General features: G+C 37.1%; 1 protein-coding gene across 1 annotated transcript in view; it reads left to right on the forward strand.

The window, feature by feature from the left end:
* Dnai3 (dynein axonemal intermediate chain 3) overlaps positions 1-24,577 on the forward strand; it is a 50,524-nt gene that overhangs the window by 16,573 nt on the left and 9,374 nt on the right. The window contains exons 8-17 of the mRNA XM_026406137.2: positions 2,277-2,467; positions 3,318-3,442; positions 5,810-5,899; positions 7,015-7,098; positions 7,948-8,076; positions 10,870-10,943; positions 12,479-12,623; positions 14,254-14,344; positions 19,160-19,317; positions 21,501-21,564. Of these exons, the coding sequence (XP_026261922.2) occupies positions 2,277-2,467; positions 3,318-3,442; positions 5,810-5,899; positions 7,015-7,098; positions 7,948-8,076; positions 10,870-10,943; positions 12,479-12,623; positions 14,254-14,344; positions 19,160-19,317; positions 21,501-21,564 (1,151 nt within the window). The remainder of the gene's footprint in view (positions 1-2,276; positions 2,468-3,317; positions 3,443-5,809; positions 5,900-7,014; positions 7,099-7,947; positions 8,077-10,869; positions 10,944-12,478; positions 12,624-14,253; positions 14,345-19,159; positions 19,318-21,500; positions 21,565-24,577) is intronic.

Here is a 24,577-nt window from a genome sequence, read left to right on the forward strand (position 1 = left end):
TTTCTTGTCACTTGTTGTACTGGACCAAGAAGGGTGGTCAGGTTTTCCAATACCTGATGACAATTTTAACCTCAAGCATTGTAATTCATGCAATAAAACAGGTTCCTTTTTTTTTTAATCCTCCTAATCAAATAACAAGTCAAGATAGCTCCTAAATTAATCAGTCCATTGTAATGCACACAAGAGCAAAATAAACAAAAGGAATATGTGAACATTTAGGCAAAAATGGGTAAAAAAAAAAATTTACTCTGACACAAAATGTTAGTTACAAACTAAACACTGTGCATCCATGAAGAAAAATGTCCTAATGGACTGGGAGACCAGTCCCTCAAGATGATACTTTGAACAGGTGTGAAAAGCCAACTTATCCGACAATGAAACAAAGGACTGCTCACCTCTGTCATCCAGTGAATGTTCAGAGTCAATGTTCAGAGCATAGTCACAGCAAGATGAGTCTCAAATGGTAGTCTTAAGGCACTGTTATTTATGGACTCTGAAGACATGTAAAGCTTCCAGCTGGTAACTTTGGAGGGAAAAGTCTTGAGATACCAACTATCACGTTTGTATATCAATACAGAGTTGTCAATGTGTCGTCAGCCGGCAACTCAGCTCAGTTAAAGTTTGTGTTACAAGAAAAGGCTCAGAATAAACCGAATGCTGCCAGAGCATAGTCACACTGATCATAACTAAAATATGGATTTACTTAGGTTACAAGAATCAAAACATAGCAAAACACATAGCACCTCATTGCAACACTAAGTAGCCATTAACGTTTTTCTTGATAAGAAGATTAAAAATGAAAGGTCTACTTGCAAATGATCATATCAAGGGAGAGCTCGGCCTTGGTGAAGTAAAAATGTTCAAAATAAAGGGCCTCTCATCAATCCCTAATCAAGTGTGGTAGATGGCGACAGAGGCCTGTGACTGTGCTGCAAGCAAGCTGCCGGCCCTCCGCTGCTGCTAGCCCATGGTCCACACTTGAAACACAGGGACTTAAAAATGCTTCTGTTCGAAAAGATGAACTACAAGGAATTTAACCAAGAGAGAATTCAATTTAGCAGTGACCAGTAGTGTTAAGGATCAGTGACAGAGATATCAAATGGGACCCTTATTTACATTCTAGGAATGTCCATTAGGAAATTTAGTGTTTACATTTAATTGCCTAAATGCAGTGTTTCTTCTTATTTTAAGAAATTCATCATTGGAAATGATTCAGCTTACCACACCTATGTAAACATACACACACAAGATATTTGGACTTCAATCATTGAAGCAGCATTCTAATTGTAAGAAAGCTCCAAGAAGCCTAGTGAGCTATTTTCAAACTTAATTATATAAAGGAATAATAAACATAGTAACTATTTAAAGACAGGAGCCTGTGAAACCAGAATCCCTAGCCTGCTAAGAGATTGTACAGGCACTCGGATTATTCCTTAAAGGAGCAATATTATCATTTTCAGTAGCACAATTCTTCATTTTAGGAACTATCTTATATATTGTAAGGGGGTGGGTAATAGAATTGAATATAGTAACACCTCCCAGGCATTGTGGCATTGTGACAACTAAAACCACCAGTTTTAGTTGTCATACACACAAACATCTAAACTCCACATACACACACACACTACTAAACTCCAAATCTCCCCCTGTTGAGAATCAGTTATTTGTTGTTTTGAATTTATACACATATATGTATTTGTATCTATGTAATACACACATATACATTACATGCATGTCCACACACATATTTGAGCTGTCCTCATTTAGTATAAGTGATCATTTAATACTGAAAATGCCTTAGAAATTTCCTTTTGTGTCACTTTGGACTTTCCAGGAAGCAACTGAGGCCAAATTAGCAGTAGAGGTTTCCTGAGTATACACTGTGAAATATAAAGGAAGAAGTGTTCAGGTAGAGCTTCAGACAAACTCTTAGCCAATCCAGCACAGCCTTCAGAGCAGAACTGGTCAGGCCCTGGCATCCTGCTTGGTCACTGACCTGCACAGAGTGCAGTCTTGCCTCGGAACCCACAGAAGCTGTCAGCTAATGGCCCTTCCGGCTGCTGAATAGCAAGTTCATGAAAGAAGTTCTAAGTAACAAATTCCAATGAAGTTTTTTTTCTCTTAATTTATTTATTTCATGTGGGGTTAATCCTTATGACCAAATATAATTGAGAATTATTAGTTTTGTTCAATATGAATGAAGAAAAACCTGTTAAAATAGCCTTATCTTTGAACACTAAAATCCAACATCTTCATTGCTTTCTTGAATAAAATAGTGTTGAAATAGCCCTGCAGCAAAATGAAATCATGAACACATTCATTGAAGACTGGAAGCGCCTGGCAGAAGAAGAAGGTGCCTTTGGAGATAAAACTGACACCCATCTGAAAGAGTACCAGTCCTTTACTGACCTTCATAGTGGCACGGATAAAATGATTAGCTATATCTCATGGCACCCAACCATCTATGGTGAGAAGGAAATGATGGATTCCCTTTTGTGCTGATATCAAATAGCCTTGCTTTTTTATGTAAAATTAGATCAATTTTAAATTTATGTAAAATTAGATCAAACTAGATCAATTTCAAAACCAATTCCATTTGCTGAGTGCCAGGTACCTGCCAAACACCTTTGCTTCCACAGGTCCTCCCAGCAATCCCATGGGACATGCACATATTACTACCTCTATTTTACAACAAGAGGACCAAATCTCAACTCTGGGAAGTGACTTGTTCAGGTCACTCAATTGTGCAGTGCAAGGGGACTCCCCAACTGGACTCATTCCTCCTGACACTCTGCCTCCAGGATTGCTGGGCAAGACAGAACACTTACCTTCTTTAAGGAGCTTGGCAGCTGAGAAGCAGAGGAACATGTGAAGGCAGAACCACGAAGTCCCTGCTCACTCTGTCCTCAAACTCCCCACCAGCCCTTTTTCACACACATACAAAAGGAAACATTTTCTTTCTTTCAGGGATTGAACCCAGGGTAGCTTAACCAATGAGCCATACTCCCAACCCTTTATTTATTTATTTGTTCATCCACTCACTCATTCATTCATTCATTCATTCATTCATTCATTTACTAAGACAGGGTCTCACTAAGTTACTTAGGGCCTCAGTAAGTTGCTGAGACTGGCTTTGAACTTGCAATCCTCCTGCTTCAGCCTCCTGAGTCACTGAGATTACAGGTGTGCAACATCATGCCTGGCAACATTTTCTTTTATTACCAAATCTTTTAATAGTTGCTACACAGAAGAGCACAAGCTGGAATCTCTTCTCCACTATTGCTGCCAATGCTAATGTCTCCTTACATTTCACTCAGGGCTAATCGCTGTGTCAATGGCTGAGCGTCTCTCCTTTGAAGAGAGAGTCCAGCTTTCTGGTAAATTATTGCTGCAACCATCCTTGATTTTATTCTGGAGTTTCTCTGATCCCATACATCCTCAGGTAATCTACAAGTTACCCACATAACTGGGGAAATTTCAGGTACTAATTTGTCATATATCTTTAGCAGTTTTTCTAAGTGCAAAGTACTTTCTTACCACTTAATTAATGTTGTAAAGCCTTATGAAATTGGGATTTCTTTAATGCCTAGCATGTCATCCAACTTGAGCAAAATTAAAGTTTATGGTGAGTTTATTGAAACAGTGTGCTGAACAAAGCATTATATTTTTTAAAAAATGGTTATAAGAGAAATTTTAAACCTTTTTTTAAACAAACTCTTCTGGGTTTATTTAATATTGATTTTCAAATACAAATTGATTTTCAATTGTATTTCATTTTCAATTATTTCATATGAATTTCCTCAATTCCAAGAAACACCAGTAGGTGGCGGAAATGAGAAAAGATGGTTGTGTGGGAGAGCAAGAGGGTGGAAGGAGTAGGACTGTGTCCCCAAGTACAGGACCTATCTACCTTGGATCAGTACTGCTCAGCTCTCTTGTTGCCAGGGCATCCCTTTGTCAAGAGAATCAGTAATTTAAGATTTTGTGTGAAAATTTCCCAATTTTAAATAGCCTAACTAAAACTAAACCAACCAACCAACCTAGACACACACACACACACACACACACACACACATACCACTCAAACCAAACTAAAACACACAGCAATCTGCATAAAATGAGACTGAAGTCTGGGTTTGTTTCATATGGTTCTAGTTTCCAGTATCTGCTCAATAAGAGTTCTGTTTAGTGGAAGGTGCTTTTTTTGAATGTTAGATTAAGTTTTTGTACTATTCTTAAATATAATAATATGTTGTTACTATAAGGCTTTCCTTAAAAAGCCCTAGCCCCTCCTTGTTGCTTCTTCCCAAATTCATTGGAATTATGGCAATTTTACTGTCAGAGATTCTAGAAATTTTATTACAGACCCAGATATTAAAATGACAGATCTCTAGTTCTTCTTTGTTAATCTACTTATCGCAAAGATAGTGCCATTCTCCCACTGAGGATTTTTTTTTAAGTTGTAGTTGGATACAATAACTTTATTTTTATTTACTTATTTATATGTGGTGCTGAGGATCAAACCCAGGGGTAGGCGAGCACTCTACTGCTGAGCCACAACCCCAGCACACACACACCCCACCACCCCCCACCACCCCACCGCCACAGAGGATTTTTAACATTACTGCCTTGCAGAAATACTCTCCACTCCTTACTATGAAAGTACAGCTGAACTTCCAGGCAATAAGAAAGAGGAAAGAAAGACTGTCCTTTCCTGTTTGGAAAAGTAGCTTTAAAAACACAAGCACATAATCTTTTAAGAAATAATGCAAATTGTTTCATTTTGTCTTTGTTTAATCAACACTGTAAGAGAGTGTTTAACAATTTTATTTTCAAAAGTAAAAGTTTAATCCAGGCATGGTGTGGCACATGCCTGTAATCCCAGCTACTTTGGAAACTGAGGCAGGAAGATTCCAAGTTCAAGGCTAGCCTAGGCAATTTAGCAAGACCCTGTCTCAAAATAAAATTTAAAAGCCTAGGGATGTAGCTCAATGGTGAAGTGCTTGTTTAACATGTGGGAAGGAAGGAAGGAAGGAAGGAAGGGAAGGAGGGAGGGAGGGAGGGAGAGGAGGGAGGAAGGAGAGAGAGAAAAAAAGAGGTTTCTCTAGAATCCACAAAGTACGGAATAAATGAAGATAATTAACTCTAATCCCAGGTGGGAAATGCTAGCTCACTCAGCCTAATGGGGCTTTTTAAAATTTATTTATTTATTTGTTTGTTTGTTTTTGCTGTTGTGATTGAAGAAAAGTAACCATGTAAGCATTTTACACTGGTGTTAAACATTGTTAATATAACTATTCCTTCAACTTACTTTTCACCTTATGGGTTCCGTGTTATTATAAAATTTAAAATATCACTGGCAATAGCCCCATATTCTGTTTTTGAAGGAATTTTATTCTTGAGTGTCTACTATGTGCCAGGCTAGGTATACATCAGAGAACAAAAGCAAATATCCTGCTGTTGTAAAACTGACTGCCACACTTCACAAAAACACTAATTTCATAGTCCTTTGGTTTAGAAAAGTTCTAACATGTGACAACTATTACATAGGAGGCATGTTAGAAGTAGGCAAGGGAGAAGACCTAGGTGCCCTTGAAAATATCCCCACTATCATAGGTATGGCCAATGTCCATGATAATATTCCACAAAAGCACCTTCCAATCAGAGATAGATTTCTGAGAATGAACTCTAATGCACGTTGCTTATAGACAGCTATAAAATTAGACCTCAAACCACCTTAATGTTATTTACTAGCTATGATCTTAATAGGTTTTCTCGCTCTTTCTTCCCTTTGTGGGATTTGCTTTAGCTAATGCTGGAGAGCCCCGATGATATCGTCTGCTTCAACTTCTGTCCGAGTGACCCTAACATCATTGCTGGAGGCTGTATAAATGGACAGGTATTTATGGAATATTTTAGTCACTTATTAATGTAGATAACATTCTATAAATTTTGATTCGGTAGTTTTTTGAACTAACTTAAAAATTAAGTTCAGCAGAAGAAAGCATTGCCAATTGAGTGCCAGTCATCCTGCCAGGAACCAGGGGATGAAGATGTGTGAGACATGGTAACAGTATATGAGGTGTTCACAGAGTAACCCAGTTACAATGATTGACAAAAATTGGGTCAACTCTATTGGATTTTCTGGGATAGAGCCACATATTCTATAAGAATCCATGGAAGAAAAATAGCTACAAGCATTACCACTTCATGAAAAAAAAAGACCTCTTCTGAAATTTTCCTGTGAGTAGTTATTAGAGGATGATACAGATTTAAATAGAATTCATCAGAAAAAAAAAAAATATATATATATATACAAAAAAAAGATTAAAACTTTTAGTCATTGAAACTAATTTAATATTGTATATTCTGTTTTATTCTGGTTTTTCAAGAAAATGACCAGGTATATACAAAATTGAAGTTGGCTAAAATATTCAATTAAATAAAAATCAACTACTGGGCACAGAAGCACATACCTATAATCCCCATGACTCCAGGCGGTTAGCAAGACTCTCTCAAAAAAAAAAAAAATAGAAATGGTTGAGGATGTAGCTTAGTAGTAATGTGCCCCTGTAGTCCCCCCCTCCCCCCCAAAAAAAATAGAAATCATCAATTACCAGCCTTGTACTTAATTCTGGAGAACTTAATTCTGGAGAATTTTGGAAAATTATCTTTTCCCCTGGGTCTATAGCAGTTGTACATTCACAAGTACAGGAGAAGAATTCCTCCCAAAGCAAAGCAAAGTACATGATACTCATCTAGATCTTTTTAGAACATTGGCATTTATTATCACAAGCAGAAAAATCCAATGGCTGAAGAACTTTTAGAAAGGAGAAAACATTCTTTTTTAATATTCATTTTAAAAGTTGCTTATTAAGATATAGACTAAATTTGATTATCACTTAAGAAGACTGATTTATCAGGCTGCATATCAATAGTTTTCTAAAGAAATCTTTACGATCCAATTAGCTGTTTCCTGAAAGTGTTAAAAAAAAACATTTATTTCTGTTTTAGATCGTCTTGTGGGACATCACCACATTTGCAGATCACATAGAAAACATTAAGGCGAGTGGCAAAAGTAAAAAGGTCACACTCAAGGTTGGTTTTCTAAAAATTTTTACTTGCAAATTTTTTCTCATTTAGGAATTCATCAAAAAAGTTGCCGAGTTTAACAAAGACTCAGTAGAGAAAAGAAAAAAGAATGTTATTTCCTAAGCCTTCCCATTTTCTCATAGATGTGTTCCAAATTGCATTTGTGTGGACCCTTTAAAAGTGCAACAAAACAAGTTACATCATCTATCCCACCAGATGTTGGGGGGAGGGTTGTTGTTGTTGTTGTTATTGTTAAGTAAACAAAGAGACCAAGTGATTTATATTATGTGCTGAGAGAGAGCCCTGAACAGAGGGCCAGGTATCCAGGCTCTGCCTCACAGTGGGTGAGTTTAGACACATCACCTTACTTCATCAGGAATTAGTTCTCATATATGAAATGGATTTCAAATCCTTTCTGGTCAAAATATACTATAATTTTGTGAGGCTGTGGATTTTGTTAAAAAGCACTGGAAAAAATATTTCTTGCTCCCGACTCAGTATTTGGCCACCATATTGAACATCCGCCCACCCACCCTCACCCCCACCCCCACCCCGGAGCCCCAAGGAATGGTCAATGTCACATTCTGTGCACACATGGAAATTCTCCTTCAAGACTGAGATAGACCAATGATGCTTTCAGGAGTGTGCCAACAATACTTAGATTTAGAAATAAAATCTTAGACTAAACTTAAGGGGAAATCAAGAATCTTACATAAATATACATATATAGAGAAACACTAATTATGTTTTCCCTTGAACTGATATATCTTCAAGTTATTAATTTTAATTGAAATGATGAGTAGAATCTGAGTTCACTCATCAGCTCTCTGAAATGTGACTTTAACATTTCTTCAGCCTATGTTTCTCCTTGAACCGGAAAGTCCTAAAGAGTCTAACTTCATCAGACACTGTGCTGTCTCTTCAATAGAGAGTGGACATAGGAAAATAATTACAGATATACACTGGCTGCCTGACACGTTCGAGGTGAGTCCTGATGGCTTTATACTTTTCTCCTGCTGGATTATAAATTTTCAGATTTTATCCAAAGTAGGTGTTTCAAGTCAATAATTCATTTATATTTAAATTGGGGGAGGGGCGGAATAACAGGAGCCCAACATCAAAAACTGGGTCACCATTTCCAGATCAGTGTCAGAACTTGGGGATTCAAATAAGGTCAATCCTCCAACTAGGGATAGTTTTAACCACTGAAAACTGTAGTTAGTATCAACATTGATACAGGTACGATGGTGGAGTAAATGGGGGTGTGATATGCAAAACTTAAGTGCAAATATTATACTCCTTTAGCATTTGTGGACTTAGAATTTATGATCTCCGGTCTTTAGGGGAGGCAACCCTAACAATCTGTGACACACTGTAAGGTGTAGCTTTGCCAAGGCATTTTTGAGTTGTGTGTGTCAAAGGGCTGCTAGTGAAGATTAGCCACACAATAGCATGCCTGGCTGACCACCCCAACTGAGGATCTGAGCTTGACTCCAGCCTCACAAAGTGTAGTTTTATGAATTTGAAAACAAGCAAGCTCCCCACATGTTTTCCCTCAAGGACACCAGGATTTGCTGTGTACTTTAAAGAATTAACAAGTGTAAATATCAAAGAACATTCTGAGAAATTCGTTTTGAGAGTTACTAGCTCAACCAGGTATTCAAATGGATTATGTAAAACAAAACTACTGTTAAAAAGTCATAATAGACCAAAATAAATATTCAGACACAGTTTCTATTATTTTGAAAATTTTTACATATGATAATGGAAGTTATGACACAAGAAAAATAACTCCCTTTTAACTCACATCACACACACAAGTTAATTCAGATGACGATACATTTAAATAGAAATAACATATTTAAAAAAAAAACAGAATAGAATATCATATTTCTGGAATGGGGATAGCTTTTTAAGCTTTTTAATGATGAAAGAAATGATAAAGGAAAAAATTGACAGATTGAAAGCATACACATTTAAATTTCTAAATTAAAACTAAAAGTCAAGGTTGGAGGTATACCTCAGTGGTAGAGTATATTGGCCAGCATGCATGAGGTCCTGGGTTCAATTTCTGGCACCACAAAATAAATTTAAAAACAAGTAAATAATGAAATGGAGGAAAATATTTGTATTAAATGTGATGTTATTATAAAAATTTTCAATAAGTAAGCAAAAACATACACCAAACAAAACAGCGAGTCAACATGAAAATCACCCAGCCTTTCTAATATCAAACAAATTAATAAAGAAAAGATAACTTACTCTTTTGAATCTATTTAATTTTTAAATTAAAATTTAAAGAATGAAATCTCTTTAATACAAAGTAGTATTTGAAAGGTTAAAAATGTTGTCCATTACCATTGCTGACTGACATATGAAATTTCTAGAATGCAATTAGTCAGTGTAGTTCTTAAGTCATCCAAAGTTTCAAGCTTTTTGACCAGTAATTCCAATTTTGGGAATTCAACTTAAGAAATGATCCAAATCATATTTGATTCAATTTATCTTGTGTCTCAAGATAGAATATTACATGCACACCCTAAAGACTCATGTCAAAGTGTGCACATGAAAAAAGATTGGAAAAGAAGCCAAAGTAGCATTCTGTTTGATTTGAAGGCTTTCTGCACTCCAAGCTTCTGTAATATTATGGTTTTAGGAATTTTTAGTTTTAAAACATAAAACCCCAGAGCAGTCACATCTCTTGAGGGCCCTGATTTCATGCAACAGGGAGCCTCAGCAAAGAGAGATCTTGGTGCATGGACTATCAGATTCAAGGGGAAGTTGGCCGCAGCTCCACAACCCGAAGGCCTTCAGGCCACAGTGGTGTCAGCCTCGTCTGTGGCTGCCCAGCTCCTGTGCTGCCTCCAGGCCTAACCAGAGCCCCCTCTGTCCTCTTCTTCCACTCTTGCTCTCTCCGCTTATTTGCTGCTGGAAGTCCCACCTTTGTTTCACTGTTCTGCTCCTCATCCCTATCAGGAGGGGAGGGAACTGGGGAAATCAAGTCTCCCTATTAATTCAAGAGTGGCCTCTTCTCAAGCTGCCTCCAAAGGCTTTTGCCTTGACAGCTAGTTAATTGAGATTTAAGAGCTTCTAGGACAAGGAGGAGTCATCAACTCTCCTGCAGATCCTCCTTGTACTTGCAGAGTTACGCCAGTAATTACAGACACTGGACACCACTGGTCTCTTAGTTAACACTCAGCCTCTTTTTGTTTGTTTGTTTGTTTGTGACAGGGGCTCACTAAATTGCTAAGGCTGGCCTGGAAGTAGCCATCCTTTTGTCCCAGCAACCCCTCCTTTCTTCCTATCCTGGTCACCAATATTAGCCTCTTTTCTTGATTTTACTTGCTCAACCACCTCATAAAAGCTGCTATGTTTAACTCCACAATTGATAATATAAAAGAACTAAAAGGGTCTTCACTCCAACAATAATGAAAGTATAGTACATCATCTATACATTATGAAACTATTAAAATAATCCATCATATACCCAGGTAAATGTTCAAGTTATGTGAAATGAAAATTCTGAGGATAAAAATTTACATGTGTTCTAATTAAAACTATGTTAAAAATGTTTCTGTGACTGGGCAAGAATATGTGACAAAATCATATTTGATTTTAAGACATATTTTCCAAACTCTTGTGGTAGTATTATGATCTTTTATTAAAATTTATATTAAAATAAAAGAGGAAAATTAAAAACATAAAAAATAACTATGAGAAAAAAGTTATTATTTTTCTAGATATACAGAATTAACTTTTTTTGCATTAAAAAAATAGATTAACAGAATGGGCTCTGTCTTTGAGAATCGAAATGGAATATGCTGTCAGCTTGCCACATGTTCAGCAGATTGGTATGTCTTATTTCAAACATTACCTAAAATGTTTTCACCCAATGTATTTTTTTTCTTATTTATTCCTAAGAACATTGTCTTGTGCCCCTTAACTCATCTTTATTATAACAATTAACCCTAATATAATTCAAGGGCAGACTGGTATAGATTGCTACTAGTGTGTAAAAATATTTTTATAGCAGTAGGTATGTTGTTTTAAAAACAAAAGGGAATTAACCAGGATTCATGGTTGATAACAGTGTATAATGTTATCTATAGTTATTATGCTTCTTCACATTTTCTTATTTATAAATTTGCAGTGTGTGATATTTACAAATTCAATTTTATCTCACATTTAGGGAGATTATAACGTTTCATTGGGAAAGCTTTTAAAAAGTAGAAGAGTTTTTCCATTTTCTTTGTACATTTGTAAAAAGTGTTTTTATAAGCAACTTGGTAGTGAATAATCATTTAAATAAAATTCTGTCCTTTAATTTATAGGACCAAGAATTTGTAACAATGTAGGAAATATGTAGAGTGCTGGGTTTCTGTTCCCACGACTAAAAGGCTCAGGGGTCACTCCAGATAAACTGGGCTAACTGGACTGCACGAAATAACCACGCAAGAGACACAAATACCTTTTTGTTTAGGGTCGCTGTGATGGCTCCTCTGATCTTAAGGGTCTGCAGAAAGAGAGAGAGAGAAAGCACACACTGACCCCTTATTATTGAGAGAAGCTATTCAAATGAGGCAAGGGGTCAGGTTTCAGGGCACTGAGTCTATCTTCATGATGTCCACTGTCAGCAGGTTGACTGACACCTGGGTAGGCCACACCCAAGGGCACAGTAAGAGAAGGGGACACACACAAGGCACTTCCATGGAAGATTCTATCATAAACAGCAAGGGGTTATATTACAAAGGAACAGGTGAGCATAGCTTCACCCATGGGGCTGTAGCAAGACACACCCATGCACAAGAAACTGACCCTCGCACCCAAGAAGGGTGGGGAAAGCTCTGCCACATTTCTGTGACTGAGCGCCTCAGCACCCAGCCAGGGAGTGTGACTTAGTCATGTGTAAAGTTGGTCTCCCACAGTAGAGTTTATTATTTATCTAGCCTTTAAATACTATTATTGTACTATTAAAGACAGCAGAAGTATATACAAACTGACAGGAGAAAAAGTGACCTGAGCAACAGCTATGAGCAAGGGAGACCTGATGGATCTATTAAATCATACACTTTAAATGGGTAGAATTTTTAGCTTATAAGACGTATCTTAATTTCATATTTAAAAGACTGCATCAGTTTCTAAACTCTGTTCTCACCTATGGCAATATTAATCTCTAGACAAGGGAGGTCATTAAGAAACCTAATATATGGTATAATCCCCTAAACTATGAAATAAAAACCTGTCCAATTTCTTTAAAAAAAAAATTAGTTTCAGAGACCTTAGGACAGCCACAGTCAGATTGCTGGTGTGTATCAGCACTGATGTTGGTGCTGAGACTAAACCTCTTAATTGTATTTAATAAAGATGTCTGTCAACTTTCTTTTAGCACCATATGTTTCTGGGATATTAGACCACAGAAACCTTTAACCCCTCAGCCAACAGAGAAAAAGAAAGAAGAAAGTATTGAAATTCCTTTTGATGTACCACCTACTTTTTTGCACCTAGATCTCTCCTGGAAACCTCTCGCTAAGGTGAGGTAGTATGAGGTTAGAGCCATCCTATTTACTTATGTACACTATATATTTTGCATAAATAACACATACATATGCACAGCCTCTAAAAGTAAAACAGCTCAAATTAACACTGGACCTGAAAATTCATGAACTCATTCAAACAATGTATTCCTTGATTGAGCATTATTTTGATGCTTGCCTAGAGCAAATCAGAAATCAAAATCATTGTGAACTTGAGATTGATATTTCATATATAAGCAAACCATGAACAACAGCTTACAAATGGTTTGTGTACGAATTATTCAGTTGTGTATCCATTACTCAAAAATGGGTAGTTTCCCAACTTAGCCTAGAAAAGCTAATTTTCCCCAATACTGTCAAAATCCTGCATCGTTTGCATATCAATAGTAAGAAATAATGTAGTTGCAATACTTTAGCCCAAACAGAACTTGAAAGTTATTTGTATACATCTTGAATTACAAAGTATAAAGAAAAGCAATTTACCTTGACAACAATATGGCCAAGGCCGTGTATGGTAAGTGTGAATGGGCTTTTTCTTTGGAACATCTAATTTTTTTTTTAAAGAGAGAGAATTTTTTTTTAATATCTATCTTTTGGTTTTTCCGCGGACACAACACCTTTGTTTGTATGTGGTGTTGAGGATGGAACCCGGCCCGGCATGCCAAGCTAGCGCGCTACCACTTGAGCCACATCCCCAGCCCAGAACATCTAATTTGAATTCCAAACTTAATACTTTTCTTTTAGTTTATAAGTATCACAAGAACTACATTATTAAATATGCCCCTAGTGGATGAGAGAGCATAGAGGGATGAGAATATCCCTGAAGTAATCAGGAAAGAATTGGAAAGAAAATATTAGAAATTTTCTGGGGTAGAATTTACTGAGTGGTGAATAATTAAAACAAGCAGGGCTGGGATTATGGCTCAGCGGTAGAGCGCTCGCCTAGCACGAGGGGGACCCGGGTTTGATCCTTAGCACCATATAAAAATAAAGAAGTCGTGTTGTGTCCATCTACACCTAAAAAATAAATATTATAAAAAAAAGAATGATGGTACAACATGTGCAAACATTCTGAAATAGAAAAATAGAGAAGGAGCCATGAAGGAAAAACCTAAAGTGAAACAGTTTACCATCCTGGCCACCAGGATCTGAGTGGAGGCCCAAGGCCACTTCTAGAAAACTTAGAGTCACATATGTCCCTGATGGAACCTGGTGGAGGTCAGGTAGATGCAAAGGTCCCTCTACAACTTCCTGGAGTCTCGTTTAATTGAAATATTTAGGGAACAGGAGATTGAGTCATCATTTTATATTAAAACTAATAAGGATTCTTATGGAGTAGAATAAGGCATTTTCAAAAAGATAACAGAACATGAAACTTTGGGATTTGGAAATGTGCCTCCAGACAAGCTCCCTTTTGCAGCAAGGTTTTGGAAATGTGGGTTAGGTGTTTTCCATGGTAAAAAGCACCTGGGAGGAAGGAAGCAGGAAGGGAGGGAGAGGTTGGTGGGTTTCCCATAATCTGAAGTCAGAAGTGACAGGCAAAATTAAGGACATCTTAAGTTATCCTTGATAAGAACTTCTTTCTTGATATGAAAGAACATAGCTTTCCTTTATGTTCTCCCAAAAGATAAAGCTGTCTAAGGGGGAAACAAGTTTAGACCTCTGCCCAACCAAGATAAGCCTGACTGAAGACCATCTTCTTTACAAAACACAAGGTAACTGCTTTTTGCCTATTAAAAAGGCATTTAATAGTTTGGGCATCTGTATCTGATTATATCCAAGGTGAGTTACTTGCTAAAATAGTTTAACTTGTGAAAATAATACAGAAAATCAAACGCTTCAATATGGAACTATATACTAGAATCAAAGTTATACAAATGTGTTCTCTCTCACTCCCCAAATATCTTATTGTGTTTTTCACATTTTCACTAAAAAGAAGCACTTTATGGCTTTTTTTTTTCGCATACTTGAATCGCCAGCATCACTAATCTTGCACTTTGCAACCATTAGTAAGTAAAATAAGGGTTACTTGAACACAAGCTCCGCAGTACCACCACAGTCTGTCTGGTAACCAAGATGGCTACTGAGCGCCTGATGGGCTGGTAACCTATACAGGGTAGATATGTTGGGCAAGGGGAAAATTCACATCCTAGGTAGGATGGAGTAGGATGGTGTGAAATTTCATGATGTTACTCAGAATGATATGCAATTTAAAACTTAGGAATTGTTTATTTCTGGAAATTCTCATTTGATATATTCTGAACATAGTTAACCACAGGTAACAGAAACTACAGAAAGCAAACCACAGATAAAGGGAGACTATTTAAGTCTTCTACATCCTTTCTGATTTTCAACACTGAAACTTTCCAATGTAAGTGTGGATTTTTCGATTTCTCATAGTTCTTTCTATCAGTTTTGTTTCAATTATTTTTGAAGCCCTGTTATTAGATTCCCAAATCCCAAGATTAATGTCTTCTGGATTAATTGGTAATACCTTTGACTTCAAAATCTACTTTGTTTACTATTGTTATAGTCATTCCAGTTTTCTTTTAGTGAAAAAACATGAAGTACCTTTTTTAGCCTTTTAAATTTAGCCTATTTGTGTCTTTGTATTGAACACTTCTTTGGGGTCTTTATTTTATTTTATTTTTTTTAGTCCAGCCTGATCATGTCTGCATATTAACTGGGATATTTAGAACATTTATATTTAATGTGACTGTTGACAGATTTAAAACTGTCATATTTTTTAACCTTAATTTTCAGATATCACTGCCCTTTGTTGTCTGAGGTCAAGCACCTTAAATATTATTGTTTCATATACTTTGTCTGTGTTTTGTGATTTTTTTTTAGGTGAGATAGCCTAAGTTCAGTCCCAGTTGCTCCATCTTGACCTAAAGCAGATGTCTCTCTATAGTATATTTTTTGAAATACACTGAGATATGATAATATATTTTTTAAACAAATTAATCTAAATTTTAATATTCATTAAGTGATGATAATTTCTCTTTCCATCATATTTTTATAAATATTAGACACCTAAGCTACCTCTTGCTGAAGGCTGCCTAAATATGGTACCATTTCATGACATAGAGGCCTTTTTTATCTCTAAAAGAAACTTCATTTTACTGTTGACACAGCCAACACTCAACAATAAGTGCATAAAAATAGATGTGGCCAGAGTATTATATAGAAATATTGTGCTCCTTTATATTTTTAAAGAATAATTTTTAATTATTTCCATATTGATGTCTGAGTTCATTCAACAAATATTTATAAAATTCCTGCAAAGACTCAGGCTCTGAGGGTACAACTGTAGAACAGATAAGTCCCTGTTTTTTATGGAGCTAATATTCTGGTGGGATAGACACTAAAATAAGTAATGTATATATTGACATCCAATTAAGGAAAGGCCTATTTAAAATAAGAAGCTTGCTATAATGCATCAATAAAAAAATCAAAATACATAAATAAGAAGCTTACAGCATGTCCCATATGTCATCAAACCAGAGTATATATCATCAAATGAATGTTCTCTTTCCAGACAACATGATTTTATAGATGATTCTCAGATAAAAGGCATTTTACATCAGTTTGTAACAGTAATGGATACATGTTTTGGGATTCCCAGCTTAGATTCTAGTTGGTTTTAGGTCCCCTTATGCATGCCTGGCTCTTCATGTTTCAGGCAATTCTATAGTGCCTAAAAGAAGTAAATTTCATTTGTTAATCCCAGGAATCTTGCTAACTTTTTTCTTTTAATCTTTAAAGGCAGTCAGTCATTATATGGTCATTTTCTGCCTCCTGTGCAAACAGCCAGTTTTAAGGACTTTAATTGGAAATCAATTATGGTATTTTGGATCTTTTTTGGAGAAACTGCCAGTTATCTACCTATTCTAGCCAGACTTGGACCCTTTAACTAGAACACACTCATAAACACTTCAGCACATTTTGCTACTGATCCAATATTGGCCCTCCTTCCACTGTGGATCACCAGTCCAAGATATTCCATTTTCTTTGAGAGACCTAATTGGTCTCAGTGTCAGTTTCTCATGCTCTGTCGCCATCTAGGGGCCAGAGACCACTCACCTTTTGCCTCCCATTTTAGGTCCGTGACAATGCCCTTTGAAGAATTGAAATGATTTTAAGAAATCCTACATTTATTTCAATGAGGAATTCTTAGCTCTAAATGATTGTGAAATTCTTCTTTTACAATAGCTTTCAGGGCCTGCTATATATTCTTCTAAACAATGTGGTATAGTGGTTAAGACTGTGAAGTTGATGGTCTAGGTTTAAATCTCAAAGTCACTGTTCACTATTTGACCAGATCATGTTACATTACCTCTCTTTGCCTTACTTTTTAACCTGCTTGAAAACAGAGTGAGAAGATAAAGGGAGTAAAATATAAAGATAACTATCTCATAGGATATTGTGAAGAAAACATGAGTGAATACACACAAAGCTCTAAGAACAGCACAATAAATGTTAATCACCATCTTTGAGACCTTTGGCAAATACTCAATCTCTTTGAACCTTAGTTTACTTATCCTTGAAGGAGGATTAATACATTCATACTTTGGAAGCTATTGCAAGGATTGAATGAAATGGTTCACATAAAGCACACATCTCAGATCCTGGCTTATAATAAGCATTTGATGAATGTGAGCTACTAGTATTACTAACCCTCATGATGAAAAATCCATGACCCCTTAGGATGACTTTGAATTTATTAAATATCTAAAGATGCCCCACTCAGGTCTGAGTAAATGAAATTGATGGTAACATTCTTCTCTGGCCTCATCCTCTGGCAGTACCACAATAAATTTTCCTGGAGCTCATCACTCATTCCTTGGTGTTGGTGATTTTCCTATCCTGCTCCTTTTTCAGTTCCTCCTCCATTTCCTGGCTCCATTTTGCCTTGCTGCTCTCATCATGAATGTACCTCAAACTTTAACTTCAGCTATACCCTTGTTGGTAACATAGTCTACTCACGTGGCTCCCACTTTCTGGCTGAGAATTCTCCACTAGACCTCTCACAGGCCTGAATCCAACCCACCTGCTCAAAGTCAATGTGTCCAGTACAGAATTCATGACTCCCAGCCCATCCTGCCTCTCTTCTCTTTTACAATATTACTTCTCATTTGCCTCTTGTTTTTCATTACCCTTGTTAGACCAGAGGCCTCCAAGAATTTTTTAATTATTTATTTTTTAGTTTTAGGTGGACACAATATCTTTATTTTACATTTATGTGGTGCTGAGGAACCGAACCCAGGGCCTCATGCATGTTAGGCAAGCACTCTACCACTGAGCCACAATCCCAGCCTGCCTCCGAGATTTTTGATCTTGTACCTTCTCAGTAAATATTTTTGAGTACAGATCTCCAATGTACATATAATTATTTATAACTTATGTACATGTAATGCTCTACTAATATATTTATGTACTCTATTTAAAAAGAGAAAAGCAGACATTAAAACAAGGGTGAAGAATCTAAAATATTTTAATGATTTCATTTTATATATGAAACAAATAGAAATTCCTCTTTGCTTTTCCTAAATGTGTATAAATCGTCTCTTTTAAGGAGAATAATGTGACTGAATGTGCCTCGTTATTTATTAAAACATTGATTTGCACTTTGTAAACAATTACTTAAGTGTCCAGTTTCTTTAAATCCCTGTGTTTGGGTTATTTCACTACTTGCTTTTAATGTCTTACCCAGTAAAAAAAGAGACCTTTCAAAACATATGTGTTCCAGAACAAAGGAAGTGTTGGTTGACTATGTCATTTTTTAATTTTGTCCAGAATTATGCCAAAGATTTTTTAATGCCACATAAATTTTTAGTATAGCTAAAGTGTTCTTACCCTACTTTACTTTTTGTCTGTTTGTTGGCTGGTTTTTGTATTTGCTGGTGTTTTCCCATAGACATAACCAGAGGGCAGACTGAGGAGGTGCAATGAGAAGGGTTTTGTGAACATGTATTTTTTGTACCATCTTTCCCAGAGATTTACTACTACATTTTTTAAAAAATAATAAATGATCTGCAAAGATACTTAAGACATATTTTTAAGATGGAAAAGCAGAATGAAAAGGTCAAATAGAAATGGTCCAATGTTTTAAAAAATGTGTGTGTATGTATATATACATATACATACACACACACATACAGAAAAGTCACTAGAGGGGAAAATACCAATATTTTAATAGTGGTTATCTCTGAGAGACAAGATAAAGAGTGACTTTTGTTCTTTCACTCATGCTTGTCTCTATTTTCCAAAGATTCAGGAAATGATATTTATTAATTTTAGACCATGAACTTTGTTTTAAGACAAGGTGACATCAAGTATTTTTTAAAAGAAGCATCTTCCTGATGGTGTTTGCATTTCAGCCCCTGGACTAATTATGCTCTTATGCTGTTTTCGTATTTAATTATGATATACGTCATATGCCACAGAACAGAACAGACTGGGACAGATGTATATGGCAAGGAATAGAAAATGTAAACTATATTTTTAAAAGATCTTTCATGTAAACATGTGTTCTTCTATCTATGCTCCTCTGAAAGACAAAATATTAGCCCAGACCAAAGCACTGAAGGCAGGAGAAACTAGCCCATACTACAATCTGGAAGGTGGGATGTCTGAGCAATTGAAGCCACTAGAAGACTTCTGCACAAAGTTCTTCGTGGGGACAGAGGTAAATAGGAATCCCCTGCTTTTAAAATCAATACCTAATTACACCAAAATATGAGATTATAGTCCTGTTTTATGTGTTTCCTGTACTAAGACTTATGGTGTTCAAATATTTTCCATGTTTTCATGTGCTTATTTGCATTTGAGATTTTTAACCTTGTTGCCTCATAGATTCACAAATCTGAAAAAAAAAACCCTCTATAAAATTAGGGAAACTTTTTACTAATAATTTATTGATCAACCTGCAAGTATTCACTGAATACTTCACTGTATGGGAAAAAAAAACATGCTAAGTATTAGAGATTTACTAAGAAAATACCACTTTCTTATTCTAACACAAGCTAGTGGGAAAGACTGTTAAAAAATTAATTCAGAAGATAAATAACCATTGAGTATAATAATGATAATGAATGCCATTTTCAGCACTTACCGTAATAACCAAAGCAAACCCAAATTTATCAAACATTGTTATGTATCAGGATCTGTGCCAAGTGATCTTCCAAAGTATGACTCATTTAATCCCAAGAATAAAGGCCAATATTATTAGTCCCATTTTACAGATGAAAAGTGAGGCTCAGAACTTTGTCTACAGTCAGGTAGAGATGCTCCTTTCACTCATGACCCTCTTTTTCCCAGACCAACGCACCAGGGGAAGATGCCACAGCTCCGTCTTAACAGAATGCAGTTTGCCTTCACAATCTGGTACTCCAAGATGAATCCTCAGTCACGAGCTCTGGGGAGCATGGCACCTGCCAGGAGCAGTGCTCAACACTGGCCAGAGATAAAGTGTGCCCTACAGTCCCTGTCCTCAAGGCACTTTCTGCCTAGTTAAGGAGCAGACACATTGACAGTGTGACAGAGGTCAACACCAGTCCAGAAACTGCCAAAACAGGAAGCAGGAGGGTTGAGGGGACATAAGCAGTTGAGAAGAAACCAAAAGGCTCAGGGTGAGAATATGGTTCCAAGCAGGAGTCATAGCCTGAGTAATATTTGGGAGTCATAAAAGTCTGGGATTTGTCAGCAGGTGGTGGCACAGAATGGTGCAGGAGGGAGAGCTATGCCTGGCATGGGGAACTGGAGTCCAATACCTAAGATGGCCTTTGGAATTCGGTTTAGTAAGCAGTGGGACACTACCAATAGACGTATGTTTTATAACTTGCATGTCACATCAAGGCTTTTTAAAAAAATGTTTCAAATTATGGCAAAATATACATAACAAAATTGTCCATCATGACCATTGCAGTGTACCATTCAGTGGTATTAAATCCACTCTTACTGTCACCATCCATCTCTGGAACTTTTCATCATCTCAAACCTGAACTCTGCACCCACTCAACAAAAACTCCTCATTTTTCACGTTTCTGCAGCTCCTGGCAACCACCACTGAACTCATCCTTCACTTTGCATGAATCAAATGTGTTCTCATCTCCCCTCCCTGGCCTATACATCTATCCCCTCCTCCAAGTCCTTTCATCTCCTCTTTTTAAATACCCTCAGTCATCTGGGTCAGGGGTGGTGATTAGAATTAGGAGTCTACATCTGGGTGACCTTGACTAAGTCATTGAACTTCTCTATTTCCATTTTCTCATCTAAAAGATGACAGTGGGGGCTACTGCCTCTCCACCTCTGTCATTCATTGGACTGTATGCTTCCCTCTCGTGTGGCTCTTTCTTTTTTTTACACTGGGTCCTTCTGCCTTCCCTTCTTGAAATGGTCATAAGGTACTAACAGAATACATACTACTTGTTATTTTATTTGGATTGAACTTAGTGTTTCCTGTTCTCAACTTTAAAAGGTAATTGAAAGGTAATTTTTCTTTTAGTCCACGAGTCGTTATTAAGTACTTTGTTACATGTTAAGAACAGATCACTGAATGAGTTGAAACTGATCATGGTTCAGCAAAAACTTTGGAACCCCAGAAGTCAGGATTCTTTGTACATAGCATATTTCCATAGCCACCATGTTCTCTATGTCACTGTATGTATATAAATACCAACTCATTTTTTGTAAAACCAAGTACAGTTATGATTTCGATACCCTCTCATAATGTGATTATCTAATTATCATTTGATGACATTGAACTGTGGACTCATATTTGTCTTGGTGGCAGTTAGTCTGAGCACATGAATTTGAGGGTTTGTCTCTGAAGTTATCATTGTATTCATCAGAAACCTGTAATATTTTTAGGAAGGTGAAGTGATATATACAGATTGGAAATTAGAAAGAGATCCTGACACTGGACGATTTATGAGTAAGTTTTGATGAGTAAGTTTTGTGGATTGCTCTGTTATTAATAATATCTTCTTTTTAATTTAAACCATCCAAAAAAATATTGTGAAGTCCTGAGAGGCCTGGTCCTTGTCCTGCTCGTGGAAGGGAGAGCACCCGTTGTAATACATGTGTTACTTAAAATGAGGGCCTCTACGAAGTGGCATATTTGTCACCACAGAGCTTACTAGAAGAATATATAAAAATCTTGGATCCTACCCTGGGACCTATTGAACCTAAATCCAGGTTTTAATAAGATTTTCTAGGTGATTTATTTTTACCCCCAAATTTGACTTATATGATGCTTACATCACTGAGACACTTGAACAACTTAATTAAACAGTAACCCCAAACTCCTGCTCCCGTGATTTGGGCAGCTAAGCAAAGGTGCATGGGTCACACCCAGGAGAACAGGCACACCAATAAGCAAAGCTCCCTGTCTTTGATAGGCTCAGAGTCTTGGGATTCACTACAATTACAGCTGCTTACTTTAGACCTTTAAATTTTATCCCACCATGACAATGTAATTGTACTACATTTTCAAGTTTGAAATAACCATAAGCAAAGGAAGAGTTGGCTCTTGGAACTGCTAGCAGATAAAGGCTCTGGAAGGCTTCAGAGCACCATGTAGGAGCAGCCCCCTGTGGAACATTGAGTCAGTTTGCGGAGGAAATCTGGTCAGTTCTGTGGGTGTTCGGAAGAGTGGCAAGTGAATGACCCACAGAGGTCAGAGGTCAAAGCCACATCCTGCACGGGACAGCTGTTGGGGCTGGCATCTTTACCTCAAACCTTCCCCCCAGTCAGTCCTGCTGATCTGGTTCCAGAGACCAGAGTCTGCCATCGACCTGGGAAGGCTTTCATTGTCACATGCCAACAGTGAAACAAAAGCTTTTAATCTTGAAACAAAAGCACTTATATTTTCCTTCTACGGTATCCCCTGTCCAAAAACTCAAATATGTGTTGTTGACAATAGTGGGGCATCAAGAGAGGATCAGATGTGACCCAAAGGAGGATCAAGTTACACAGAACTGATTTTTTTTGCTTTCCATTTATTCCTAATTCTATAACTTAAAATTGAACTCAAAATTAGATATTGGATATAATGAATTATATTCAACTTCTTTTATGCTTCTTCATGTAATTTATTTATTCAATAATTCATGAATATTAATCGTGCATGTACTACATGCCAGTCACTGTATAACACGGCAGTGGTTGTCACCACACTATTGAGACACTGGCTGAGGACCAGATGCCATGACTTGGTTGTGGACATGTAGGCATCAATTTCTTCTGGTCTCAGAGATTCTCTTGAGGCTCCATCTCCTCCTAACAGCCAACTTCCTAAACTGCCTTTTGGAAGAACCATCACAAACAGGTTTATTCATCTATTTTAAATGGATTTTTATTTTACTAGTAAAATAACAAATATCAGTAAAGTTAAAATGCAAGAGCTTTATGTTTGAAACATACTGTTATTGGCTTGTTCTTTCCCTCTTACTTTTATCCACTTATCAGGTCATTATTGAGAACCTGTTATGTGCCAGGCACTGGAGATATCAAGATGACCAGGATATTATTCCACCTCAATCGATTTTCATGATCTATTGAAAAAATCCGACAAAACAAGTCAGACATCACACAGCCATTAGATCTATGGTTCTAAGAAAATGCAAAGTGATGTGGGAGCCCAAGGAAGAACTGACTCAATATGGGACGATTAAGAAAAGGTCCCACTCAAGAGAGACACAGTGGAGCTAGGTCTTGAAAAATAGATTAGAAGTTTCCATTTGGATCAGATGAGGAAAGACTCCAGGTACAAAAAATATATGTCAAAGGCAAAAACACAAAAACCTGAAGAGCAATGGATAGTTAGGAAAAAGGAAGAGTTCATGGCCAAAGCACAGCAATAGAGAAGGCAACAGGGGAATTGTTAGTGAGGACACTTCGTTCAGGTGGCAAAGACCCTTGAGCTCCCTCCTAAGAGCTTTGGACATTATCCCAGAGCCATACATATAATCAGAAAATCTCCTGGAAGGAGAACAAAGATGGGTTGGTTTGTTGATAATACTCATGATGAAAACAGGATACTCAGTTGCAACAGCCCCGATGAGAGACAGTGCTGAAGTCCAAGCATGGTTACAGGAGAGAGAGAGACGCAGGGGTCGACATGCCAGGACTCTGTGGCCCATGGAATGTGGGTAGTCAGGACTAGAGGAGTTGTTTTAATTTCTTGCATTTAGTTCATTTTAAAAATGGGAATAGCTTTAACTGCTAAAAGATGACGGTTAATACTTTAAATCATCAGTCAACTATTTTATAGCACAGCACGGAAAGCTGAAAAAACTCATTATTCTCATTGAATAATGTTTGAAGTCCAAGGAAAGTCAATGTGTAGACGCTCGGCACTGTAAATTATTATGTGCCCTATTTGCCTTCTGAGAACTGGAGGGATGTCTCTTGGCACCTCCCATCCCAGTGTCTTTTTTTAAGCAGCGTGGCGTTTCCTGAGTAAAGGTGAGGCACCTACTGTGGCCTGACCCTCTGGGGTCTGCTTATCTCAAATATATAACCGGGCAGGAAGGAGAATTTCTTCTTCTTAGGAGATGTTCCTGGAAGTCAGATTACACCCACTGAGATGTGTGTGATAAAGAAGACTGAACCAAACATTTCCAGATGATCTAAGTGACAAGCCAAGAAATGCAGATTCGGAATGGTGACAGCTGACGTGTTATTTCCTTTAGTCTGCTCTCAAGTTGTCAAATCAGCACATGCCATGTGCCAGGCACTCTTCCAAGCACTTTCTATGAGTTAACCCATGTAATTCACCTCATAGCAGCCCCATGGGTAGCTGCCATAGTGGCAGTGCTGGCATTGACGCCAGCATTTGGTCACATATGCCACCAGTCAATGTTCTTAACCGCATGACCCTACTGAATCCCACAAGAGACAATGACTTAGGAAAACTGCTTTTCCGATTATTATAATTTTCTTTT

The sequence above is a fragment of the Urocitellus parryii genome, chromosome 11 (genome assembly GCF_045843805.1).
Source record: "Urocitellus parryii isolate mUroPar1 chromosome 11, mUroPar1.hap1, whole genome shotgun sequence".
NCBI classification, from domain to species: domain Eukaryota; kingdom Metazoa; phylum Chordata; class Mammalia; order Rodentia; family Sciuridae; genus Urocitellus; species Urocitellus parryii.